The 24,899-nt window shown below is 37.7% G+C and overlaps 1 protein-coding gene and 1 pseudogene across 3 annotated transcripts in view; both read right to left on the bottom strand.

Annotated features, from left to right (window-relative positions):
- Positions 1-24,899, bottom strand: part of WDR7 (WD repeat domain 7) — a 400,989-nt gene that overhangs the window by 77,769 nt on the left and 298,321 nt on the right. For all 3 annotated transcript variants that reach the window (XM_030925915.1, XM_030925916.1, XM_030925918.1), the window contains exons 22-24: positions 22,897-23,014; positions 20,181-20,330; positions 19,473-19,555 (exon numbers count right to left, since the gene is read on the bottom strand). In XM_030925915.1, coding sequence (XP_030781775.1) covers positions 19,473-19,555; positions 20,181-20,330; positions 22,897-23,014 — 351 coding nt within the window. The remainder of the gene's footprint in view (positions 1-19,472; positions 19,556-20,180; positions 20,331-22,896; positions 23,015-24,899) is intronic.
- Positions 1,908-2,106, bottom strand: LOC115895593 (annotated as a pseudogene).

The following is a 24,899-nucleotide window of genomic DNA, read 5'->3' as shown; positions in this document are numbered from 1 at the left end:
GTCTTAAGGCATGTTTTAATCTTAGGATTTCTTGTTAAACTTTTTATTCCTTTAGCAGTAGCTCTCTTAACAGAAGAAATCAGTGGTATGTACACAGTCACTTCCCAAGTATTCACCATGGGAACCAGCTGCAGTGAACCAATCCCTGCTGAGGCTTCCAGAGCCCACCATCCTCCTAGTCTGCTCTTTCCTGGAGGACTGGCTCCAGGTAGGGTCTGTCAAGACGAAGGACGCCCATTACTTGCTTTCTGCCCTGAAGGGATCAACGGATTGAAGAGAAGGGTCCATTATAGTTTTTAAAGTTGCACTTTTCTAATCTTGACCGGATCCTGCATGACTGGAATTTTCCTAAGGGATGAAAATTCCTGTAAAATTTGGGGGTCTCAGAGTACGTGTTCTTGTGTGCTGAGCCTTCTAGAAATGGTGTCTTAGTCTCCAGTTCACTGTGTTGATAACATGTCACTTAGGCAGTTGGCCATGACCTGGCAAGAACCATTTTATATTCAATAGTTCTCCTCTGCTAGGTGGACTACAAGGAAACTGTGAAACCAGAGAGTACATCACCACTCAAATCAGTGAAAGAAGAATAAAGTGGAAATGGATAATGATGTAAAGTACGTTTCTTGCTGGAGCTGAGGTGGTCATCATCCAACATGTTGAAAGTCATTGATCTCCATGCGTTCATCACTGTCCGCATGCAGTCAGAGTAACTTTTCAACAATAAATCACCTCTCTTCTGTTCACAGCCTTGTTCAGGACCTGACACCTCTCTCCTTTGTTCATGCTGCTCTAGTCACAGTGATCTCCTTGCACTTTCTTGAATATGTCAAGGGGGTTCCCATTTGGGGTTTTGACAGTTGTTGCTCCCACTGCTTGAAAATCTCATCAGCCTGTTAACCACTATTGCTCATGCCCTCACTTCATTTACGTCTCTGTTCTAAAGTTATCCTGACAAAGGAGGCTTTTTTTTTTTTTTTTTTTTTTTTGAGATGGAGTCTCGCTCTGCCGCCCGGGCTGGAGTGCAGTGGCTGGATCTCAGCTCACTGCAAGCTCCGCCTCCCGAGTTTACGCCATTCTCCTGCCTCAGCCTCCCGAGTAGCTGGGACTACAGGCGCCCGCCACCTCGCCCGGCTAGTTTTTGTATGTTTTAGTAGAGATGGGGTTTCACCGTGTTAGCCAGGATGGTCTCGATCTCCTGACCTCGTGATCCGCCCGTCTCGGCCTCCCAAAGTGCTGGGATTACAGGCTTGAGTCACCGCGCCCGGCCCTGAGTTTCTAAATAACTTTGGCACTCCCTATTTATACTTTCCCTTGAATTGATGAACTTTTAGTCTTTATAAAAAATGGTCTGCAAATAAGAGAAAATGTGTGAAATTTAAAAGTTAATTTGAAAAAAGAAATAGAAAACATGCAACTCTCAGCAGAATTAGGACTTGGGAAAAAGATGGAAACCTGTAAAAATACTTTATGACTTTGGTAATTTGCCATGATCTCAGGACGTGAAGTTACTGCTGGATATCACTTCCCTGAACATTAGATGCAAGAAGAAACACTTCAATTAATCCAAGATTAACCTCCAGCTTCACATGAAACCATCTGAAATCTAAGCATACACAAAAGAGAATACAGGGAATACAGCTATCTTTTTTTTCCCCCCAAATAATACCACAACGACTACTATGTGCAGCTAATATGTACTGAGTATTATGTATCAGGCACTATCCTAAGCATCTGTACATGTATTTTCAAAAGTAGCTGAGGTATTATGAACAATTCTTATCTAGTTGTTTTTAGGAATTCTTAACATGATTGAAAATGGTTCACACCCACTAACAGTAACTACTCTTAACTATTTACTGGATCTGGATCTTCCGAGAGCTTTTCTATTTTCTTTTTTTTTTTTTTTCACCATTCAGACTGCGTCCTCTCCCTCTTACTCTCGCAGAAGAAGAGAAGAACTATCATCAATGGCAATGGGCAGTTGCAGGGAAGCAACACGCTCAGGGGAGGATGCTGCGCCTCCTCTTTGTGGTTTCTGCTGCCTACACGTTCCGAGCAACTTCTCTAGTAACCAAGTATAGAAATGATCACTGAAAGTATAGTCTATTTTCTAACCTTTAATACAAGTGATGTACATACTACACATACTTTTCCGCAACTTTGTTTTCTTCATGGGATGGTCCTCTCATGTCAGCACACATGGATCTCATGTCATTCTTGCTCACCTCTGCACTGCAGTTCTGCGTATGTGCATTACATTATTTAACCATTCTTTTTCTGATGGGAACTTAGGTTATACTGTACACAGATCCTTGTGTACACCTAGGTATTTTTGTAGGATAGAGACACCAAAGCTGTGTCAAAGCATATGTACATTTTAAATTTTAGTAGACAATGCAAAACTGCCTTCACTTTTCACTGAAAGAATGTTCCTACTTAGTATTAGCAAACTTCATACTTTTTTGCCAATAAGAGGGAAAAAAGTATCACATATTTGGTTTACTTTACACAAAGTGACTTTTTAGATTGACCCACTTGGTTACAGTCTGCAGGATATGCATGTAGGTTACATTCTTAATGTAAAGAAAAATTATTTAAAATAGAATCAACTGCATGTTGCATCCCTTTTTTCATCATGCATACTGATGGAAAGGAAATACCTATGAGGTATCCCCAGGAAACCACAGGAAAGATTTGATTACACAACACAGTCAAGCTAGTTCTGCAGGAAACAGCAACAGGACTTCTACAGTGGAGCAATGTACGTGTCACTTTGACCCCAAGAAGGTACCAGTGACAACTAACTACCTCAACCTCCTTGGCTAGACAGGACAAGATGCCAAAGAGCTCTTTCAGGGCCACAAACTTGAGGAGCCCAGTCGAAAAGATTCAAGAGGAGGTCCTCAGAGAATTGGTCAACAGCCCTCACAGATGCCACAGCCACAATCAAGGGGGAGAGTTTTGTTCAGGAAGAGGCACTTTCTAGAACATGTTTGTACACACCCTCCAGAATTTCAGGCTGCCATGCTGCTAATATGTTTGAAAGGTTCACAGACATCAAAATGGCTTTGGTGAAGGCATCAGCTCAGGGTGAGCTGTGTTGTTAGTTTTGGGGGCTATGAATGGTGGAGGGTGGGGAAATGTTTTCCAGAAATGCATCATTCCTGTGGAGAGCACTAGTTCAAAAAACCAAATGAAGTATCTCTCATTCTGGGATGGCGACAGGAACTGCAGAATTCCATTTGAGAGTCACTACTTCCCAGTCAGGGTTTTGCACACTGTAAACAGTCAGTATTCCCTGCTGAGTAGTTCGTTTCCCTCTGAAAAACTTGCCTGCCACAAGCACATTGCAGCTGGCGTGTTAAAAGCAAGATCAAAAATGATTCCTGGGCTAGCCAGGCATCAGAAATCCTGCAAGGAAAAATAGCATGCACATCCAGGGTTTGAGGCACAATGGCTGAGAAACAGGCTCCTTATCACCTGGATCTATACTTACTAATTGTGTAACCGTGAGTGAGTTCCTTAACTTGTCTATGTCTCAGTGTCCTAATATGGAACAGGGGAACAATAACAGTACTTATTATGGTATGTGTGGTTGAAATGAGTTAATGCAACAGAAGTACCTAAAACAGTGCCTGACACATAGTAAACACTGGTAGGTACATGCAAACCTTATCAGCTATCGTCATCATCATCATCATTATCATCATCCACCTGCATCTCTGAATATATACTATAGGAAGATTAAATAAGATGTAGTTAATTTGCTATTTTCCTATGGCAAATAAGTGTCAACTAATAACATGCTAAAACATAAGGAAAATGGATGCTCAGAATATTTTAAATTTATATATTTTCAAATACTTATGATTTACAATTATAAATCTGATAATAATTGCAAATTATTTTATAGTTTCAGTCTAAATTTGCTAATATAATAGGGATTTGGTCTGAAACACTTTGCTACAGCATTTCAAACAGGCTGAAAATTAAATATTCCTCCTGTTATACAGTGAAATGGAATACTGCTGGAAGGTCTAGTTTTTTGTTTTAATATGAAGAACTTTAGTATTAAAAGACAGCCACCTGTCTGGGAGATTTTACGGTACACAAACTGGACTAGAATGATTTTAGAGAGATTTCTACTTGTAAATATAGAAGTAACATCAAAAATTATTTATTATGAAATGTATTCTATAAAATGGGACCTAACTTAAGAATTTTACTGGAATTTAGGACTGAAGCTACTTCACATCCCATTATTGTAATCACCATATGGGATAAAAACAAACCACAGGTTTGGAGGAGTTTCTTAAAAAATGAGCTCATGCACTGTTCTAAAGTAGACAGTCTTCATTTCCTTACCAGATTTTAAGTGCCCATTTAGGTGAACAGAGCTGATTCAGCTTTTCACTTGAAAAGCAAAATCAATCAGTCTGTCTACATAATAGCCAAGTTTAAGAAAAGGTGAGCTATCTCTGAAAATACAGACTTTTAACTGTTCTGTCTAGATTAGTTTTTTTTATTCAGTTCAAAAGTTTAAATACTTATTTTACCTTGAATTTTTAAAATCTTATCTGTGTTACAGCTATAATGTTTCCCCAATGACACTTTTTACTATTTCTTTCATTTGCATTATTCTAATATATATCCAATTTTAAAGAAACACACTCATTGAAAAGAGAAACACAGATGATTCATTATAGAAAAACAGTTAAGAAGTGAAAGTAACTCTTTACCAATAATCCCCTCCCATCACCCCAGTATCCACCAGTCACAGCTTGGGGTGTGTCTTTCCAGATCTTTTTCTCTTCATATATATACCTGTATAGGTATGAATAATGATCATCACATATAGTTTTCTTTTTTAAAAATGATTTTATTTTACATACTCTTCTGTAATGTTGCTAGTTTCTTTTAAAATTTCTCTTTTACTAACATCTTTCCATGTCAGTAAAAATGGATTACCTCAATCTTTTTAATGGCTGTATGGTATGCCATAGTTCTCTATATTTAATAGAAACAAGTGTTAGTAAGACATAATTTCATTTAGAGGACACAAGTGAATGAGTGTTTTAATACAAAGCACATTATTCTGTGTAAATAGTAAGACAACTTCCGACAAAGGTCAACTAAAAGTTAATCAATTAAATCCAGCAAAAACAATATTAAACACTTTAAATTTTAATATCAATAGTATTAAAACTCATGTGCTTTATCCATCTTAAGTAAATTAGAGAAAATTATATCCTAAATCCTTTCAAGTTAGTACCTTCCTTGCTACTACTAATGTCTTTAATATCTACTGGAAAGCCAAAGTAGTTGAGTCATTACATATGTTGTCCAGTTCTATGTACATGGTGCTTGAGAATTTCTTCATTCTTAGCCATGAAATATGCAATGTAAAAGAATACACACTGTAATTTTTGCAAAGTAATCATTGATTCCTTAGTCAGCAATTCACAATAGTGTTTAATTAGTATTTCGTTCAATAAGAGTCATTTTTATATATATAAAAAAGCATAGATTTTGGAGTCAGAAGGCTATATCTGCCTGATAAACATCTACTCATCTTTGAAAGCTCTGCTAAAATACTACCAGTTCTCCTTTCCTCTATGCACAACTGCCAGCTCCCTCCTTTGTGTCCCTCTTATCATGGCACTGGGACTCTTCTGTGCGTCCTGGACACCCTTTTCTCATAGCGTTTATGACAGCTCACTGATTGACCTCTCTGTCTCTGCCAAGCCAACTTTAAGGCCCTTTAGGGCAGGGACTGCCTGACAGGCCCAGCATGGCATACAGCACAGATAAACGAATAACTGAATGAATTGGAAATTTTCAGAGAAGTCACACAAGTGCTTAAAAAATATTTTACTTTGTTAAATTGAAGAAGTCCCATTTTTTGATTCCTATTTCTTGAGTGGCTTCTTTTTTTCTAATTTTGGAATTGGGTACTAAGATTAGCCATTTATATGCTAAAAAACAGTCAATTAAAATATTTTCTTTTCAGTTCTAAAGATAAACACCATATAGTGTTGTAAATATCATCATTAAATATGACTGAAGTTTCTATTGATTTTTTATCTCTTTAATAAGTATGAGTGGATAATATGCTTTTTAAAAAATACAGTTTATTTTTTAGAGATGTTTTAAAATCAAAGCAAAACTGAGGAGAAAGTAGAGTTCCTATATTATTCCTACGTCTGTATACACACGACCGCCTCCACTATCAATACCCTGCACCAGGGTGGCAGCTTTCTGATAAATTTACATATCATTTACATTAGCGTTCACTCTTGGTTTTGTACATTCTATGGATTTTGACGAATGTATAATGGCATACATCTACCATTAGAGTATCATATGTATCACATAACATAGTGTCACTACCCTGAAAATCCTTTCTCCCTCGACCTCTGGCAACCACTGATCTTTTTCTGACTATAGTTTTGCCATTTCCAGGATGTCATATGGCTGGAGATCATATAATAGATAGCCTTTTCAGATTGATTTCTTGCATTTAGTGATATGTATTTAGTAATATGCATTTCTCCATGTCTTTTCATGGCTTGACAGCTAATTTTTTTAATACTGCTGAATAATATTCCACTGTCTGAATGTAAGAGAAGTAACATGCTTTTAAAAAAACTATCCCTTTGGTTTCCACTTAAACTTTTTTTCCCCGTAAAACTTAATCAGATACAAAAATAGCATTAAACAAAATAGGAACTCCTTGTTTTTCTCAAAACATGTGATTTACCTTCCATATTGAGTTCTTTGTTCATTAAATAGTCTCAGTGCAGGATTAGGTTTGAGAGTAATTACTTCAAAGAATTTTTAGGAAGGCATCAAAGAAGCTGCAGCATCCATATAGCCCTATGTTAAGATGTATATATTTTAACATGTTTCAGAATTTATTGTAAGATAATGGTTGGTAATCATACATTTGTAAGTCAGCCATGAGAAAAGTAGCTGCTACACAAAACGTTTAATATTTTGGAGTTGAATGTTGCCACCGTTAGCAGGCACAAGAGCCCCTTGTTTCCTACAGGAGGAAACTGAAGTCGAGTGATGTGCCCCAGACTGCACAGTGGGTGTGGCAAAGGCAGGAGCCCCCACCACCTGGACTTCGCTGTCTCACCAGACGCAGTCCCACAGGGACAGCTGAGAGCAGTGCTTCTCAAGTGTCCACACTGACACCCGGATGTTATTTGCCTTTTTCACTCTCGTTTTCTCATGAACGTATAGCTGAGTTTTCCAGATTTTACATGATCTGAGATATCACAGGTAGAAGCAGATAGAAGAATCCAGTTGACTTCTGTTAAGCCAGACATCAAAGAGGTTGGCATCATTTTTCATAAAAATATTTTTTATGTTAACATATAATGGGTTCTTTTCAAATAAAATAATTTAAAAATTTCTCAGTTTAAATTTCTAATATGGCAAATATTGATAGTTATAATTCACTATAAACAAATGTTCTTTGGGTTCTTCAATAATTTTTAAGAGTTTAAAGGGGTCCTAACATTAAATAGGTTGAGAATTATTCACTTGGAATCTTAATTCTTTGAAAAAGCAGACTATATACTAGTGTATATATGTATTTGTGCATGTGTATATACACATAGTGTGCATATAAATAAGATATATATAATACAGATATATAGTATATATGTAGCTTAAGATATATACATCATGTGTGTATCTTAAGATTTCATATATATATTCCATATTTTAGGGAATTATACATATTCTGTATCTTTGCGAATTTTGTTTCAAAGAAACAAAAGCAAGCTAAACACAAGTGCTTAGGGTTGCTGAGAAGAGACTGTAAGATAACCTTAGAATCGACAGGATGAGATGCCATTTAGGATGGGGAAGAGCTAACTGTGAACTAGGAAAGGGAAAGCCAAGGTAACAAAGATGAGGAAAAGGGTGTGAGGAAGAGGTATGGGAGTGTGCGCCCTGGCTCTCTGTTCCAGGAGCAGACCCTTTAATCCTCAGTGCAGGCACAGGGTCTCTCTCTGCATTCATCATTCAACAGTTAAGGCTGCTGGGACTACAATAGGAAATTATCAGAGAAGTTACCTGTTCTTAAGGGCCTAATGAGTAAAAAAAGGATAAACAAGAGGAGTGCAGATTATAAAATTCTGTGAAGCTAAAAGGGTAATAATGTGAGAGTGATGGCAAGGAGGCTGTTATACATAGGGAGGTCAGAGGAGGCTGACCTGAATGATGAGACCACGCAGGCTATGTCAATATCTGGAGGAGGTGCCTTCTAGGCAGAGGAAATAGCAAGAACAAAAGTCCTGAGGTAGGAATAAGCTTGGCCTTATTAAAGGAAGAGAAAAAAGACTAATGAGCCTAGAGAATTTGAGAATGGCACTTCAAGAATGCAAGTCTGACACATTTAAGAGGATGTCATCTATAATGTGACCTCTAAACAATGGGCAGATTGGCTACCAAAAATTATGTATCATGGTGCTTTAACATCAAATGCCCATGGTTCCTTAAGGAGGTCCCCTTCTGGAACCAGTGGCACTGGAATCCCAAGAAAAGTTAACGGTCCTTTAAAATAAACAGAAGTTTCAGGATTTCTACTGAGCTACAGGAAGCCTAGCCTCAGTTTTCCTGAAATCTAGGCTACCTTCTCTCTAGGTACTGGATCGTAGGAAAGGTTATCACTGTGGGATATGGGAGATGCAGAAAATAAAGAGTTTTAAGAAAGAAAAAATACATTTCATGATTCTGTGCAACAAAGGATTTCACTAAATCAGTGGTTCTCAAACTGTGGTTTGCAGATGCCTTTCCTTTGAGAAGTCTACGAGATCAAAACAATTTTCATAAAAATACTGAGATATTATTTGGCCTTTTCGTCGTGTTGATTTTGCACTGATGATGCAAAAGCAATGGTGGGTAAAACTGCTGACACTTTAACCCGAATCAAGGCAGGGGCACTGACATGCACTCGTTTAGCAGTTGCTATGTTCTTCACTGCCATGCTGGCAGTGAGCAAAACAACAGAACAGTTTCACTTCAGAATATCCATGATGAAAAAGTTATTAATCAAGGAAATTTCAACCCTTGAGTACACATTGTTTCAACATTCAGTGTGACAAAGTGGGAAGTACGCATAAAACACTTCTGTATACTGAAATCTCACGGTTGTCTTGGAGAAAAACACTTGTGAGATTGACTTGCAGAATGAACTAGCTGCTTTTTTCACCGAACGCCATTTACTTGAAAGCATAACTGAGAGAAAAACCAGTTATCTGAGAGATACTTTCTTGAATATGAACAAAGTTAAGCCTTTCCAGGAAAACAACTGACAAGATTCATTGTCAATGATACGTTCAAGCTTTTAAGTAAAAATAAGAATTTTGGAAACCTGTATCTGGCTTCTCAACACTAACTTTTTTGAGGAGACCAGCAGTAATATTAGCAAATGTGATATTTTAATATTGTTAAACGCAAAGTGACCATATATGGACAGCCAACATAACTCAGTGGACCAACATTCTCCGAAGACCAGGGCATAATGTTACAAAATCACGGGCAGGTGAAAGACCCATTCGAAGTGCAAGATACACTGGTGGATTTAATATAGCAGTAAAGTTCATGTGACTGCAGATTCCACATTGCAACTAACCTTTAAAAAACAATCACATGTTGAGTTTTGGTGTAGTGTCCAAGAAGATATAAAATTACCTGAAAAGGCCATTAAAACATTCCTCCCTTTTCAACTACACATCTGTGTGAGCAGTTACATTCTGACCATATCTTCCAACCAAAATAATATACTGCAACAGATGAAAGACATGCATAGCTATTAAATTCCACCTGTCTTCTAGACAGTAAAGAGATCTGACAAATGTCAAGCGATGCTACTTTTCTCAGTATTTGTTCATTTTGGAAAGTATTTTTCATAAAAATGTTTCTACATCAATGCAAAATGAGTTGATTTTAAATAAATAAATCAATATTTTAAAAATGCTCAGTTTTAATTTTTAAAAGACGAAAATATAGATACAACCTTCATAAACAAAAACTCAGGTTTTCAATTTTGATAAGATCATGAGACCAAAAAGTTTGAGAACCACTACTTTAAAGACTGAAAAGCATTTGGTAATCAAAAATTGTTTGTAACCAAAGGGAAACAGAGAGACAGAGAGAGAGTTTAGAAAACCAGTGGGGGCAAAAACCAGATTCCAGTAGATGAAGAGAGTGGGAGAGGTGACAAACTGGATGAAGTGTCCTGGAAAAGGATGGATTGGACAGTAGGTGGAGAAGATACAGAGAGAAGGAAGGGTTTTTACAAGAGAACAAAATACACTTCCAGGCGGAAAAAGAGATGCCATAGAGAAGGAAAAGTTAAGGATAAAAGAGAACGTTATCTAAAGAGCAAGGTCCAAGAGGCGGTGAGAGAAAATGAGATGAAGGATGGAGAGGAAGAGGCCTGGGCTTGGAACTCAGCAATGGTCAGCTCATCCTCTGATGAGATGGCTCAACTTCATGTGTGCCCCTGACACGTGTAAGCCTGTGTAACAGTGCACACCCCACTCTAAGAACACAGAACAGATATGAGATCTGCTCAGGAAAGCTGAGCTTCACTTTGGTCTGACTGTCAGCATAAAAAAGCTTGTCAGTTTGCCTGTTTTTAAAATGAAGGACAGGAAGTAGTAAGTCATAACGGAAGGTCCTTTACAGAATCAAAATTTTACAACTTGTAATTCTATAAAAATAATGCAGTAAGGTCACTGCTTAAGCAAAAGAACTGATGCCATTTATCAGGATGAAATTAAGGACTAAACACACAAGCGGCATAGCTAGTGTCATTATTCAACCACTGTTACTGAGTGGCTACACTGAGGGTATATATTTTTTAAACTAAAAATTGGGACAGAGCCCAACAAAGGTTTTATTTCTTTTTTTTGGAATCAGTGAATTTATTTATTTGACAAGTCTTTAAAAACCGTAAAAATTGCCAGGCGCGGTGGCTCAAGCCTGTAATCCCAGCACTTTGGGAGGCCAAGACGGGCGGATCACGAGGTCAGGAGATCGAGACCATCCTGGCTAACACGGTGAAACCCCGTCTCTACTAAAAAATACAAAAAAACTAGCCGGGCGAGGTGGCGGCGCCTGTAGTCCCAGCTACCAGGGAGGCTGAGGCAGGAGAATGGCGTGAACCCGGGAGGCGGAGCTTGCAGTGAGCTGAGATCCGGCCACAGCACCCCAGCCTGGGCGACAGAGCGAGACTCTGTCTCAAAAAAAAAAAAAAAAAAAAAAAAAAACCATAAAAATTAAATCACAAAAATTAAATTTGATTATTATACATCAAATAAACTGCCTTAACTTAAAACAAAAAAAGTGCGTGAAATAACGACCTATCTGGGAATGCTGGGACATATGGTCTTTGGCCAGTTGGAGCCCTCTACTAGTTGCTATAAAAGAAATGAAGGGAAAAGCCCCTTTCCTCAAGCTACTTATATGTGCACAACTGTGCAGTTTTAAGTGACCAAAAAATCACATCTAGAGGTATATCTAATTTTTGCTCTGAAGAAATCCTAAAATCTCTTATGACATACAATTTCATTTAAAAAAACCCTAATCCTTTATTTGTCATGCATTACGCCACTACCAGACCTCAAGATCATAATATAATCACCTTAAACTTAAAAAGTACATTGTATTTGTAGAAGTATTTTATCTTCGTTTCTAATGGAGCCTTGATAGTAGCTTCTAAGAGCTTAAACCTCTCTATTCTGACATTAGTAAGAATAATTTTGCCAAATAAAAAACAAGCATTCCTTTTGGAACATGTGTGTATCACACGTACAAGTTCTAGAGTGCTTTTCTCTGGGTTCAGTAACATCTGTGCAGAACACACCGCAAGTGCTGCTCTACGCCTTCATGTTTCATGCTGCTGCAGCACACTGAGTAGTGTAATACCAGTCAGCATTGATCCAGTGACCAAAGGAAGACACATCATCCAACTGAGTCAAGCATGGCACACTCCGTGTTGCTTGGTCTTCTGTGTGAGGGACTTCACATGGGGATCTGAGTTCAGTGACACGGCAACTTGCAACGAAATTTTAACAAAGTATTCTGAAGAAATTTCAGTGATGTTTATCCTCCCAAGACTTGAAAGGAGTCGGTTCCACTTTCTTGGCATCTAGGGTATTTTTAACTGAGGATGCTGTATTATTTATAGTCCAGGCAATTAAATGTAAATTACTCAGAACCCTCTAACAATAAGTATCTAGAGTGCTAGATGATGCCTTTTTCAAGATCACGGAGGAGACGTACGAAGGCAAAGCCGAGGCCCAGCGGGAAAGAACCTACAGAGATTCATTTCTTAAATGTTACCTTATTGTGCTTCCTATTCTGCTTATTTATAAACATAAAACTAATTCAGTGCTGCAGCAGTCTTGTGGCCAATATGTTTGTGCTTTAAAATGGATGCAGTTTAATTCCTATATAATAATACAGTCATATTTGTTACACTGATAAAAAAATCTGACAGGAGAACCATTTTGTATAACTGTGTTTTGAAGGATGTGTGTGCTTTATTTTTTCAAGGGCACTGAAATCTAAGTAATCTTCTTGTATTATTAGTAGATGACACTATATTATTAATATCCCAGAAAGTGAAGTGTGAATTATTAGGAAATATTTAAAGCTATGACTGTAACGTTAATACAGCTAGTTAATAGTGTGTGATTTTTATAACTTTTACTGGATTTGTTATAGAAAAATATCTATAGCTATATAAACGACTCCAGGAAGATCTAAAGTATTTCAGTTAATACAAAAAATGTCTTTTTTATTCTAGAAAATAATCATAGCTAATATTCTTACAATGATTTTTACTTTCATGGCTTTTGAAATAAAACCGTGTTATTTCATATACACATATACAGACATGCACTAAGGTACATACACACATACATAATACATACACATACACACATAACATAAAGGACTTAGGGAAGCTTCTAGAATACAGTAAAAAGATAGACAAAAAAGACAAAGCTGAAGGTATGATTATGAGCGAAGGAATACGGGAGACAAAAGCCATAACTTCCTAGACATAAGCAGGGACTTTGGCTTTGAGCTGTTTAATGGCCAAGGCAAATCTTAAAATTAACACTGGTTATATGGGAAAAACAAACAAAACACAAACAAAAACCACATTCTAGGTTCCTTAGGAAAAGAAAAACGAGCTGTCATCTAGATTTAAAAGAAACGTCTTGAGTCTTCATAGAAGGGACACTAAACAATGTACCGAGTGACATCAACATGACAGCCCTGCGATAATAGGACCACTGTTTTCTTACGCACTCCCTTGAAAGGTGCCTCCATGCAAACGGCAGGCCTAATGCTGAAGAGGAACATGGGCAAGGAAACCTCGGAGGAGAACAGACAGCCTAGAAAAAAATGGAGCTCTTGGATGGTTTCACCCAATCTAAAGATGTAAACTAGAATATTCCGAGGAATAAATGGACCACATGTATTCTAAACTGGCTTCTTAGTGCTCTGTGTTTCTCAGCTGAGTTTTAGATAAAACCTGATTAATGAAAGTCTGCACTTACAGCCATCAGCAGGCATTCTGTGGCACTGTCTAAGGGCAAGTCTTTAAAAGCTCATGGTGTATCTCTGGAATGCATGGGCTGAAGGAATATCTTCAGCCATTTCCTTAGAAATTCTGAGTTTATTCAATATATAAATGAATTAAAAAAAATACAAAAATTAGCTGGGCATGGTGGCACACACCTGAAGTCCCAGCCACTTGTGAGGCTGAGGCGAAGAATTGCTTGAACCTAGGAGGCAGAGGTTGTAGTGAACTGAGATCGCACCACTGCACTCCGGCCTGGGCAACAGAGTGATACTCCATCTCAAAAAAAAAAAAAAACCAAAAAACAAAAATCCACAAACAAACAAACAAAAAACCCTACAAGCCCACTGGTGAAGATGAAAAAAACTAAACAACAAAATAAAACCAAAAAACCCAAACTCAGGATTATTCAGCATTCTATATATAATGCTATTTTATCTTTGGACTCACAGAGAATAGTTAATTTTATGTTTACCACCAGTCAGAATACATTCTGTTTTTAAATACTCAATGACTTCAGGATACTACATTAGCTCTCAATTAATACAACTTTAGATGTGAAGATCATGTTTACAATGTTGACTAAAAATTATTTATTACTTTTTTACAGATATGAAAGCAATAATGTCATCTGGTAGTTTTTTACTTATATATTACTTTGAAATATATATTAGCTAATATTTTGTATACATTTTAGATTTTCACATTATTATTAGAGAGACCCACAAAAAAAAATACTGCGTGAATACCCAAATCATAACCACTTTTCTGGATGCATCCATAAATATTTCATTTACGAAGAACACTAATGAAGTTTCACACCATTTTGTGATCTGTCAACCACAGCAACCGAATACTGGCATAAGGCAGCATTAAAGAGGTTAGTCTAAGACAAAACCCAGAGCACATTTTAAAAAGGGTAAAAGGAAGGAAACAAAAAGAAAAAGAATACAAAACTATATAAAGATTTTAGAAACAAACATCACATATTTGAACCACAGATATTCATGCCATTGACTTTGGAGTTTCCCATTTCATGAAAGGCATTTTGTATACAGAAGACTCAAAAGTGCTATAAGGCACCTAGTAGAATCCAATGGTACAGACATGGCAGATACTCAACAAAATAATTTTAACTCCTACTGATATGTTATCTTTGTCGTTCATATATTAACCTAGTAAAAATCAGCCAATAGATGGAGTGGCATTGACCTGTAAAACTTCTGAGGACCCATGCAAGCTTAGTGTTCTCTGAAGTCCTCTATAATTTATCATCTATTGCAACTCACATTTAGCATAAGCTACAAGCTTATATTGTTAATCATTCTTCTATGTTTACGTGCTGACTCACAAATAAATGGGCCTATGTGGACTTTATTTTCACAATCTTAATAATATCTACCTAACCTAATAACTTTGTTATAAATCTGATGTTTCATAAAATGATGTCTTATCAACTATGTTCTGGTAGAAGAATTACACATTTTTGCTTAACCTTTTCTGACTTTCTATTGTCTGTCAAACACAGTAAGTCCTCACTTAATGTGAGGATTTAGTATGTTCTTGAAAACTGACCTATAATGAAACCAGTTGTACCACAGGCTAATTGATATTTAAGAGTTAAGTTTCTATGGCACATTTCTGGTCACAAAAACATCACCAAACTCAGAAAGACCCAAAACATTTCCAATATTAAACACTGAAATGAAGTTGACCTCTACAAACATTTGAGAAAGATTAATAAAAATCTTACCAGGACCACCCTGATGAAATAATTGGAAAAGTTCTTTTTCTTACCGTTTTTCTTTAATTATGCCCTTTATTTGCAGGCACAGCTGCATAAAGAAACCAGACAGCCCAGTAGCACCAGAGCTTCTCCATTCCTGACCAGATACCAGAGGGAGATAAGATCCCCAACTGGTGCAAACTGGAACAAGTGATCCCTAGTTGCCTTTAGATCCTTAACGTTATCATTATAATACTAAAATTCCCTCACCCAAAAGAACACCTCGCCATTTTGTGTCATGGGTTGCATGAAGACGTATGTTTATGCACTGAGCCTGTGCATCTGGAGTCCCACCCTGTGCATGTTAACATCCCTTTCCCTCTCCATACCCGGCTCTTACATGCACCATGCCTTCTATTTTTCGGGGAGAGGGTGTCTTTAGACCAAGAGTTCCTTCCTTTTCCAGGCCTGGCCAGGAATAAAGCCTGCTTGACTTTTTCCTGCTTTGCAACTGATACAAAGCAGGGAAAGAACTCCACCTACCCACGACAAAAACAAGTCAGATCATTATTTACCCACTTATCCTAGTTCAGGGTCATGGGTGGCTGGAGTCTCTCCCAGCAACTCAGGGCACTAGGCAGAACCAGCCCTGGATAGGATGCCATCCCATGACAGAGTGCGCGTGCGCACGCCACACACTCTCGCTCAGATGGGGACCATTTAGAAATGCTAGTTCACCTAATGGGCACATCTTTGGGATGTGGGAGGAAACCAGAGTACCCAAAGAAAACCCACATGGACCTGGGGAGAAAGTATAAAGGCCACACAGACAGTGACCCTAGCTGAGAATTACTTTTTTCTCTTCAACATTATGATGAAATGATGTTGAATGAAATGACATTATTCAAGGCTCTGCTGTAATAGTCAAACTCCTTCCTATGAAATTCAAAGCCCTCGGCCGGGCGCGGTGGCTCACGCCTGTAATCCCAGCACTTTGGGAGGCCGAGACGGGTGGATCACGAGGTCAGGAGATCGAGACTATCCTGGCTAACACGGTGAAACCCCGTCTCTACTAAAAAATACAAAAAACTAGCCGGGCGAGGTGGCGGGCGCCTGCAGTCCCAGCTACTTGGGAGGCTGAGGCAGGAGAATGGCGTAAACCCGGGAGGCAGAGCATGCAGTGAGCTGAGATCCGGCCACTGCACTCCAGCCTGGGTGACAGAGCAAGACTCCATCTCAAAAAAAAAAAAAAAAAAAAAAAAAGAAATTCAAAGCCCTCTCTATACTCGGGCACTATACTAGACTCCCACCCTCAACCTACGTTCTAGCCACTCTACTACACAGCATTTACCAAACTTGCTGTACACTTCTGTGCCGTCAAACATTTGCCAGTCTGGTTCCCTCTGCAATTCAAGATGACACACCCCTAATTATCCTGCAAAGCCCACCCCATCAACTCTTCTGTGAAGCTTCCAGAATCCACCACCACTTTTCCATCACCACAACTCCCTCAGAGGGAAAATCCCTCTCTCCATTTGGCAGACACTTTTACTAAAGCATTTTCACAGGTATTCTTATTGTTATTATGCCTTCTCCTTTGTGAAACTTTCTCAGACTTCCATACCCAGAATTAAGCACTCCATTTATTGCCTACCTCAGTCCCTGGTATGTAATTCTACTCCAGCATAGGACACAGAAGCTGGAATCATCTGTCTGTATAATTACCTCCCCTGTGCCCCGTGAGGATATCACCTTATTCATCATTGTTTCCCCAGGGCCTGGTTAGTACTTGATACACAGTAGGTGTTCAATAAATGTTATTAAATTGATAAACAAAATACAACTGCTTTCTGCCAAATCAGAAAAAATTTATACTGAGCCTTCAGTTAAGACACGTGCCTCCTTAGCATTCTAGCAGAACCCTGACTCTTCAGTGACCACATAATAGGAAACGAAAGTGGATATGCAGCAGACTAAGGTGGTTTTAGGGACTGAGGATCTGGCTTGTGGAGGAGGCAGGCTTCCAGCAGAGGGGGAAAAACAGATCCTTTAAACATTGAACACTTTCATGTTACCTCCAGGAAGCTTCTTTACATGCCAGTGGCTGGTGCTGCAAGGAGCACCGTTAACATTCAGTAAAATAAGCCCCAGTAAAACCGCTTCCTCATCACCTCCAGGAGGCGACAGGCGAAAGTGCATTTTCACTTAGACATTCCCATAGAAAACAGTCAACTTGGAAAATAACAACTACTTGTATTCTTAAAATCAGTTAATTGTGCATAAGATTTAATATACACAATTCTTTTTTTCTTTTCTTTTTTTTTTCTGAGACAGAGTCTCACTCTGTCGCCCAGGCTGGAGTGCAGTGGCCGGATCTCGGCTCACTGCAAGCTCCGCCTCCCGGGTTCACCCCATTCTCCTGCCTCAGCCTCCCGAGTAGCTGGGACTACAGGCGCCCGCCACCTCGCCCGGCTAGTTTTTTGTAATTTTAGTAGAGACGGGGTTTCATTGTGTTAGCCAGGATGGTCTCGATCTCCTGACCTCGTGATCCACCCGTCTCGGCCTCCCAAAGTGCTGGGATTACAGGCTTGAGCCACCGCGCCCGGCCAAATATACACAATTCTTAAAAAGAAGACCATAAACCAAACACATGGCATAATGTTAAAACACGGTTGTATTCTAATTTGCCAAACCCCATCACAAGAAAATATGCATTGGTAGACACGTATGCTACAGTATAATTTTTTTTTTTTTTACCTTGTGTTTATGTTTTTAAATTTTGGGATGCATGAATCGGAAACTGCAAAATGAAGAGACCAGGCTACAAGGTCTACCATAAATACAGAAAAAGATATGCGAAGGCTCATAGAGTACAATCACATGCTGAAATAAATTTGCACAGTAGGTAATGCCATTGCTCTCAGGAAAGCTGTAGTCCAAAATGAAGCTTTCTACTACAATGTATTCATAAAAATGAGCAAAAATAGGATATCACTGAACTTGTCTTAAAAAGACAAATGTTATATAACTGTGAATAACTGGTTGTTCTGTTTTCTACAAAAACAACTATTTTCAAAAGATTTAAATACTATTTCTATCGATTGCATGGAGATAAAACATTTTTTAACAAGATGTACCTCAATCTATAAGCATTTTGAGAACCAAGTTTAAAACAGCTTTGAAAGAAAAATAAACATAACATTACTACACTTTGGCTCTAAAAATACCCCTTCATGCTATAATAATTATATGCTCTATAATTATTAAATTATGTACATATATAATTCATAAAGTTACACTTAGCAAAAGCAACATTGTTTATAAAAGTTTTAACTTTTCTTGGCTTCTTTTCCTGCTTTCTCATAAGGAAAACACCTATACTTAAGAGAAAGTAATGCAAACACTGGCCTTTGTATTAAAAATAAACTTTATCAGTGAAAGCGTGGCACAAAGATGTCTGCTGGCAGAAAAGAACATTTTCTTTCCAAAGCCAGAAGCTTCCTAACTCAATTTTGTAACGTAAATAATAATTAGAGTAATGAATATAAGAATACAGACACATTCAATGAATGTTCTCTCTTAGTCAGTTTTTCTAAGGTTTGAGCAAAATATCTTCAACACCCAATTTCAAATAGCTAACTCTACTATATTTTTTTTAACTATAACCTGCCCATATTGTTTTAGAAAGTAAGCAGACATTAATAAATAACTGGATTTCTTTTTTTTTTTTTTTTTTTGAGATGGAGTCTTGCTCTGTCGCCCAGGCTGGAGTGCAGTGGCCGGCTCTCAGCTCACTGCAAGCTCCGCCTCCCGGGTTCATGCCATTCTCCTGTCTCAGCCTCCCGAGTAGCTGGGACTACAGGCGCCCGCCTCGTCGCCCGGCTAGTTTTTTTTGTATTTTTTAGTAGAGACGGGGTTTCACCGTGTTAGCCAGGATGGTCTCGATCTCCTGACCTCGTGATCCGCCCGTCTCGGCCTCCCAAAGTGCTGGGATTACAGGCTTGAGCCACCGCGCCCGGCCTAATAACTGGATTTCTAATTGACCAAGACTACTAACACTGTGCCAAACATTTTAAAAATTATTTGTTACTGAAAATTATTTATTTTGCATGTTCTTGAAGACTCCTTTACCTGCAGATGGCTGGGAAACATTCTTGAAGACCTTTCTTTTTAACTAAAGATCCTTCAAGGCAGTACATAATGATATCCATAACCTTTGACAGAAAAGAACAGATTTAAAATTAATTTCAAATGCTTAATTTTCCAAAATGTAAATGGTTAACTTAGGCCTCATTTGCCCATAAAAAGTCTATATAGTTTTATTTTAGTATTTAAAATAAAAACAAAAGCAATTTAAGCCATATGTATATTTCAGTCTATCCTTTCTCTTATCTGTGAAAAGAAATTTAAAGGACAGTGCAATAAAATAAAGACAACAGACTTGTTTAAAGTCAGTTCATAGTTATGCACATAATAGGTAGCTTTATTCAACATATTATATATTTTATTTATAATGAAAGATGTCAAAGGTAACATAACCTTTACATATTACAGACATTTACATATTATGGACCAATTCTAAGTGAATGGTGAATGAACATGAAAATCGTTTTGATTTTTGAGGAAATTTGAATAAGTCTTCCAGAAATGGCACAAAATTAATTTTAGTTATCTCTCTCTTACACACACACACACACACACACACACATACACTCATTCTTTCTCTCTCACCCTTTATCTCTTTTAGAGATGCCGGAAATAAAGATGCTGATTTATATTACTTCATCAGAATATTTAATTTAGGTTGCTGATGGATCATTTAAAACAGGATATTCTTACCTCCACAAGGAGATCCACAACATCTGTGGGCATCTTTTCAATAAGAATTTCAATGACTCTCAGAATCTCCCCTTTAGCTCGTGCAAGAGTTGTTGTGTGCATATTCTGCTGTGATTGGGTATTTGCTGCAAGGGCCGTATGTCTGTGTACCTACAAAACATTTCTAAGCTGTAGATATGATTGACACTGATATAGTTTTACATTTCTAGCCATGGTTTATTTTTCACTTTCTAATACTATAGAAAAAAATAAACTTCTTGGGGGTGAGTCAGAAAATACTTTTGATTGCAAAAACAACATTAGTATAATAAAAACTCAATAGGTATTGCCTAATAGAATTCTGTAAGTTCCTGAACATTACCATGAGATGTTAATACAACACTATCATGACATGTTTAAAAAGAAACATATTGAGGACTTGTGAATTTGGTACATTTGGAACTAAGGTAGACAGAAGTTGGCAGATGCCCAGGAAGTAAAAGATACGATCCTTGCTCTCAAGTAATGATAGTGCAGCTGACCCTTGAACAACATGGGTTTGAAATGCATGACCCGACTTATACTCAGATTTTCTTCTGCCTCTGGGCCTCTGAGACAGCAAGACCAATCCCCTCCCCTTCCTTCCCCTCAGCCCACTCAATGTGGAAACGACAAGGATGAAGACCTTTATTTCACTTCCTTATGAGTTTCTTCACATTATCTTTTCTCTAGTTTACTTTATTGTAAGATTACAGTATATAATATATATAACATACAAAATATGTGTTAATTGACTGTTTACATTATCAGTAAGGCTTCTGGTCAACAGTGGGCTAACAGTAGTTAACTTTTGGAACAGTCAAATATTATTCGTGGGTTTTTGACTGCTAGGGGGATCGGTGCCCCTAACTCCCTTACTGTTTGAGGATCAACTACAAATAATACTTTAACCACACTGTGTCCCAGAAATTATTCTCTAAGTGCTTTACAATTAAGCTGGGAAATCCAAATGAACATGCCTCCAAAAATAATGAGCATGGCAAATAATATAAATTCAGTGTGATTTTCCCCATACAATTGTAAGCTTTATAGTTTGGATGAGAAAGAATATTAACAGGCCCTGGACTAGCCTGTGAAGAGCCATAAGGTAGTAGGCATAGAAATGGGGTACAGGTCAGAGACAATAATAAGAAACACTTTAGCATTTTACTCTAATACTCTAAGATTGAACAGTGAAGTGGAAAATTTGTGTGTGTTTTTTGTTTTATTTATTATTTAATATTTACAGACAGCGTTTCACTTCACTATGTTGCCCAGGCTAGACTCAAACTCCTGGGCTCAAGCGATCCTCCTGCCTCAGCCTCCCAAATAGCTAGGCCTACAGGCACATGCCACAGTAACAGGCTGAAAACTTGCTTTTAAAGGTAATAAATGTGGACTGTTATTTTAAAATTACCTTTCCAACCAAAAGCTGGAGTAGAATGAATTCAAAGCATGGGTATTCTAACAGTTCATTTAAAAAAAATACTCATACGTAAATGGTGCAAGGGAAGTTTGAAAACACAATTAATACAAGGACCTGTCAGACTAATGTGAGGCTTTTTCACTATATTCAATATTACAACCTGTGCATATTCCACTGATGGGAAAAACTGGCAAAAAAAAAAAAAAATCTTCCAAGACTAATAAAATTGACCACTTGTACCCACATATACATATACACATTATACATAACTATGTAATACCTACAAAACAAATACATACATATGTATATTTTAAATCTAGTGGAACCTTACTATAACACTATGCACTATTAGAAAAATGCACACCCTTAGTCTACAAATTTATTTTAGATATGAATTCAAAGCCTCAGTGCCTCAAATAAGCCTATACAAAATGTTGTTAGGACTTTCTTTGCTCCCCTCCCAGCGAAATTTGGCACAAATAGTTACAGCATGCCTATTAGGGATAGCTCTGGGGCAGACATAGGCCCAATAGGTTTCAGTTTATCTGAGTAGACTCAGAGGTATTTATTATTTTAAAAATTCATCATAGCTACAGGAAAAACAACTCAGACAGAGCCCACACCCTATGGACACTGCGTCTCCCCATTATTCATGCTGAAATGGAATAAACCTTTAAAAAAATTTAAGGGCTGATGATTCTTTCTTTTTCCTCCTCCTACTAAGACCTATAGGAAAGTTCCAATAATTGGCTCATTGTTCTTTACTAGTTTTCCAGTTAGATGTGGGCAATTAGTTTGAACACTAAGAACGTGGGAATCAATTGGCATTCAAGTCTTTATCTGTGACAAGTAATAGGAAAAACAATTAGCAAGTTTATGACTTACATTTTTGTTTACAGTTGGAGAGCCAGTGCTAAATAAGAAGTTTAGTTTTGATGACAAGTAGGTACTTATCTGTGAAAAATGTGAACACCTTTAATGTCTTTGAGTTTTCATATGCCTGCTATAATTCAGATTGAAAAATGATTGTCAAAGATTTACAAGTGAATTGAGAACAGAAATGAATACAGAAGCACAGGTCATGAATGCACCACACCGTGGAATTCAGTGTGCATGCACACAGACACATGTGTTCATTTCAGTACTAAATTACTAACTTGCATTGTTCTAGAACAAACTAGAAAGACTATTTGTGGATATGAACCCTCAGCTTATAGTATCAAATAATTCCTCTGAATGAGAAGATGGCGCACACTGAGAAGCTCTGCTCACCTCTTTGGCTATGGTGGTGATGAAGGCGGGTGGTCTGGCGGTGGCAATGAGCGAGAGGGCATGCCTCGCAGAGCGGGCCGAGTCAGCTGCTGGGCTCAGAGGCAGCCCCATTGTGATGCTAAACAGGGATCAGAAAAAGGGTAAAAAAGAAAAGAAGCATTAGAAATATAGACTGAAAAGATTAGACACAGCTTATAATGTCAGTTCAAGGTCAATGGGAGCACTCAAACAGTTAGAATATAATGGACTTGCAACAATGGGCAGTGATTAGGAGTCAGAGTGTTCTGGCATCAAATACAAAATGGAATAATTAACCGTGAAGATTGAAAACAGTATGTGCATCTGTCCAAAGTGTTAAAAATGCCTTGTTAACAAATTATCAAGAACTAGTACTGAATACATATCACAAAGCTCAGAATGAGGTAAGAACGAATTATTGTGCTGAGTATTTTCAAATTTTTCCTAAAAATAGTTATTTATAAAGCCATATTAAAAGACTGTATCTAAGGCTGTATATCTGAAAGGAAGGCAAGATTCACTCCTGTCTATAAAATTGTCACAAGTATTGAGAATGACAAAATTATTTTTCGTTTGTATATTATTTTTCATTTGAAATATCCTTATACCGTCAGGTATACCCCAGTTTAGTACTTTTAGACCCAACCTACTAAACAGCATGCTTCACCAACAGTTACTTAGTACTAATGCCAAAAATTCTATTAACTGATACTAATTCTGTTTATATAAAGAAGAAATGGCATGATGTTGTCCAGGCTATTTGTAAGACGATGCACACAATGAAAGAGATCTTCCCAAACTGTCAGAATGCCAGGGTCATGGTAGGAGAGTAACACTATATTCACTCTCCACCTCTACTACACTGAAAATATCAACATTCTTGTTTCCAAGCTTCCTTTATATTATATATAATCCACTGGGTACAATATCAAGACTATTATTAAAATGTGGTACGTGATCTGCCCATTAACTGTATACAAGGAGTATTTTGTTACTCAGTATGGGATATAATTATAGTTTCCCGAGTGAAATATTTTTATATTTAAATATGTATATGAAGACATGTATAAGAAATATGTATATGAACACTTATCCTACTCCAATTAAATGAGTCTATGTGCTTCATGTGTAAACTGGATTGTATTTACTGAAAATTCTCAAAAAGTTTATAGGTATCTCTATAACTGATCTCAGAACCATTATTTTAACTTGTAGCTGAAAATAAAAATGACGTAGGCATTCTCATCATTGTGAAAGGAAGTTCTGCTTATAAGTCTTTGTGACTGTTACACTGCTTACATCTCTGACTGGTAGTATAACTGTCTCTCTTCTTTTTCCCATACCGAGGGTAGAGATGAAGCAGCGGCTCAGAGTATGGAGTATGGAGAGTTTTCCTTTGATGTTTAACACTGAAAAGAAAGATGTGAGCGGAGAGAACACACACATACTGAACAATGCACAAGCAGAAGGCATCGGTGGGCATCTCCCACCTCCCTGCCATGGAAGAGCCCGACATTCTTGGGTCCCAGTAGGAGTTAGAAAGAGGTGTTTTGTGAGAAAGCAGGATGGGCAGTTGGCCAGTTTCTTTTCTGGATTAAACTTGGCTAATTGCAAATTCAGTGAAAGAAATGTTTACTGTGTGAGTAGTGCTGAGGCTAGACGGCTTAATACTTATTGCAAAATTCAGATTATAAACCCAAATTTTAAGTCAAGTTTTCAAGGATTCAAAAGCCAGTTAAACTTTGTAGATACCCTGTGATGCTTCCCTTCATCCATCGATGTAGATGAATAGGGACTGATGATACTGAAAGGCTATAAACAATCAAAATGTTACATTAGTTGAATAATTCTAAACAAAATGAAATCAAGTTTGGGAAAATCAATAAAATCACAGAATGCTGGAGTTGGGAAAGATTTCCCAGGCAACCTCCCTGACAAGCAGTCAGCCAGGGAAAAGGAATGTCCATCTCCTGGGCAGCCCATCC

This window comes from Rhinopithecus roxellana, chromosome 21, assembly GCF_007565055.1.
Source record: "Rhinopithecus roxellana isolate Shanxi Qingling chromosome 21, ASM756505v1, whole genome shotgun sequence".
NCBI lineage: Eukaryota > Metazoa > Chordata > Mammalia > Primates > Cercopithecidae > Rhinopithecus > Rhinopithecus roxellana.
Note: the sequence above shows the minus strand (reverse complement) of the source record. Positions and strands in the feature narration are given on the sequence as shown.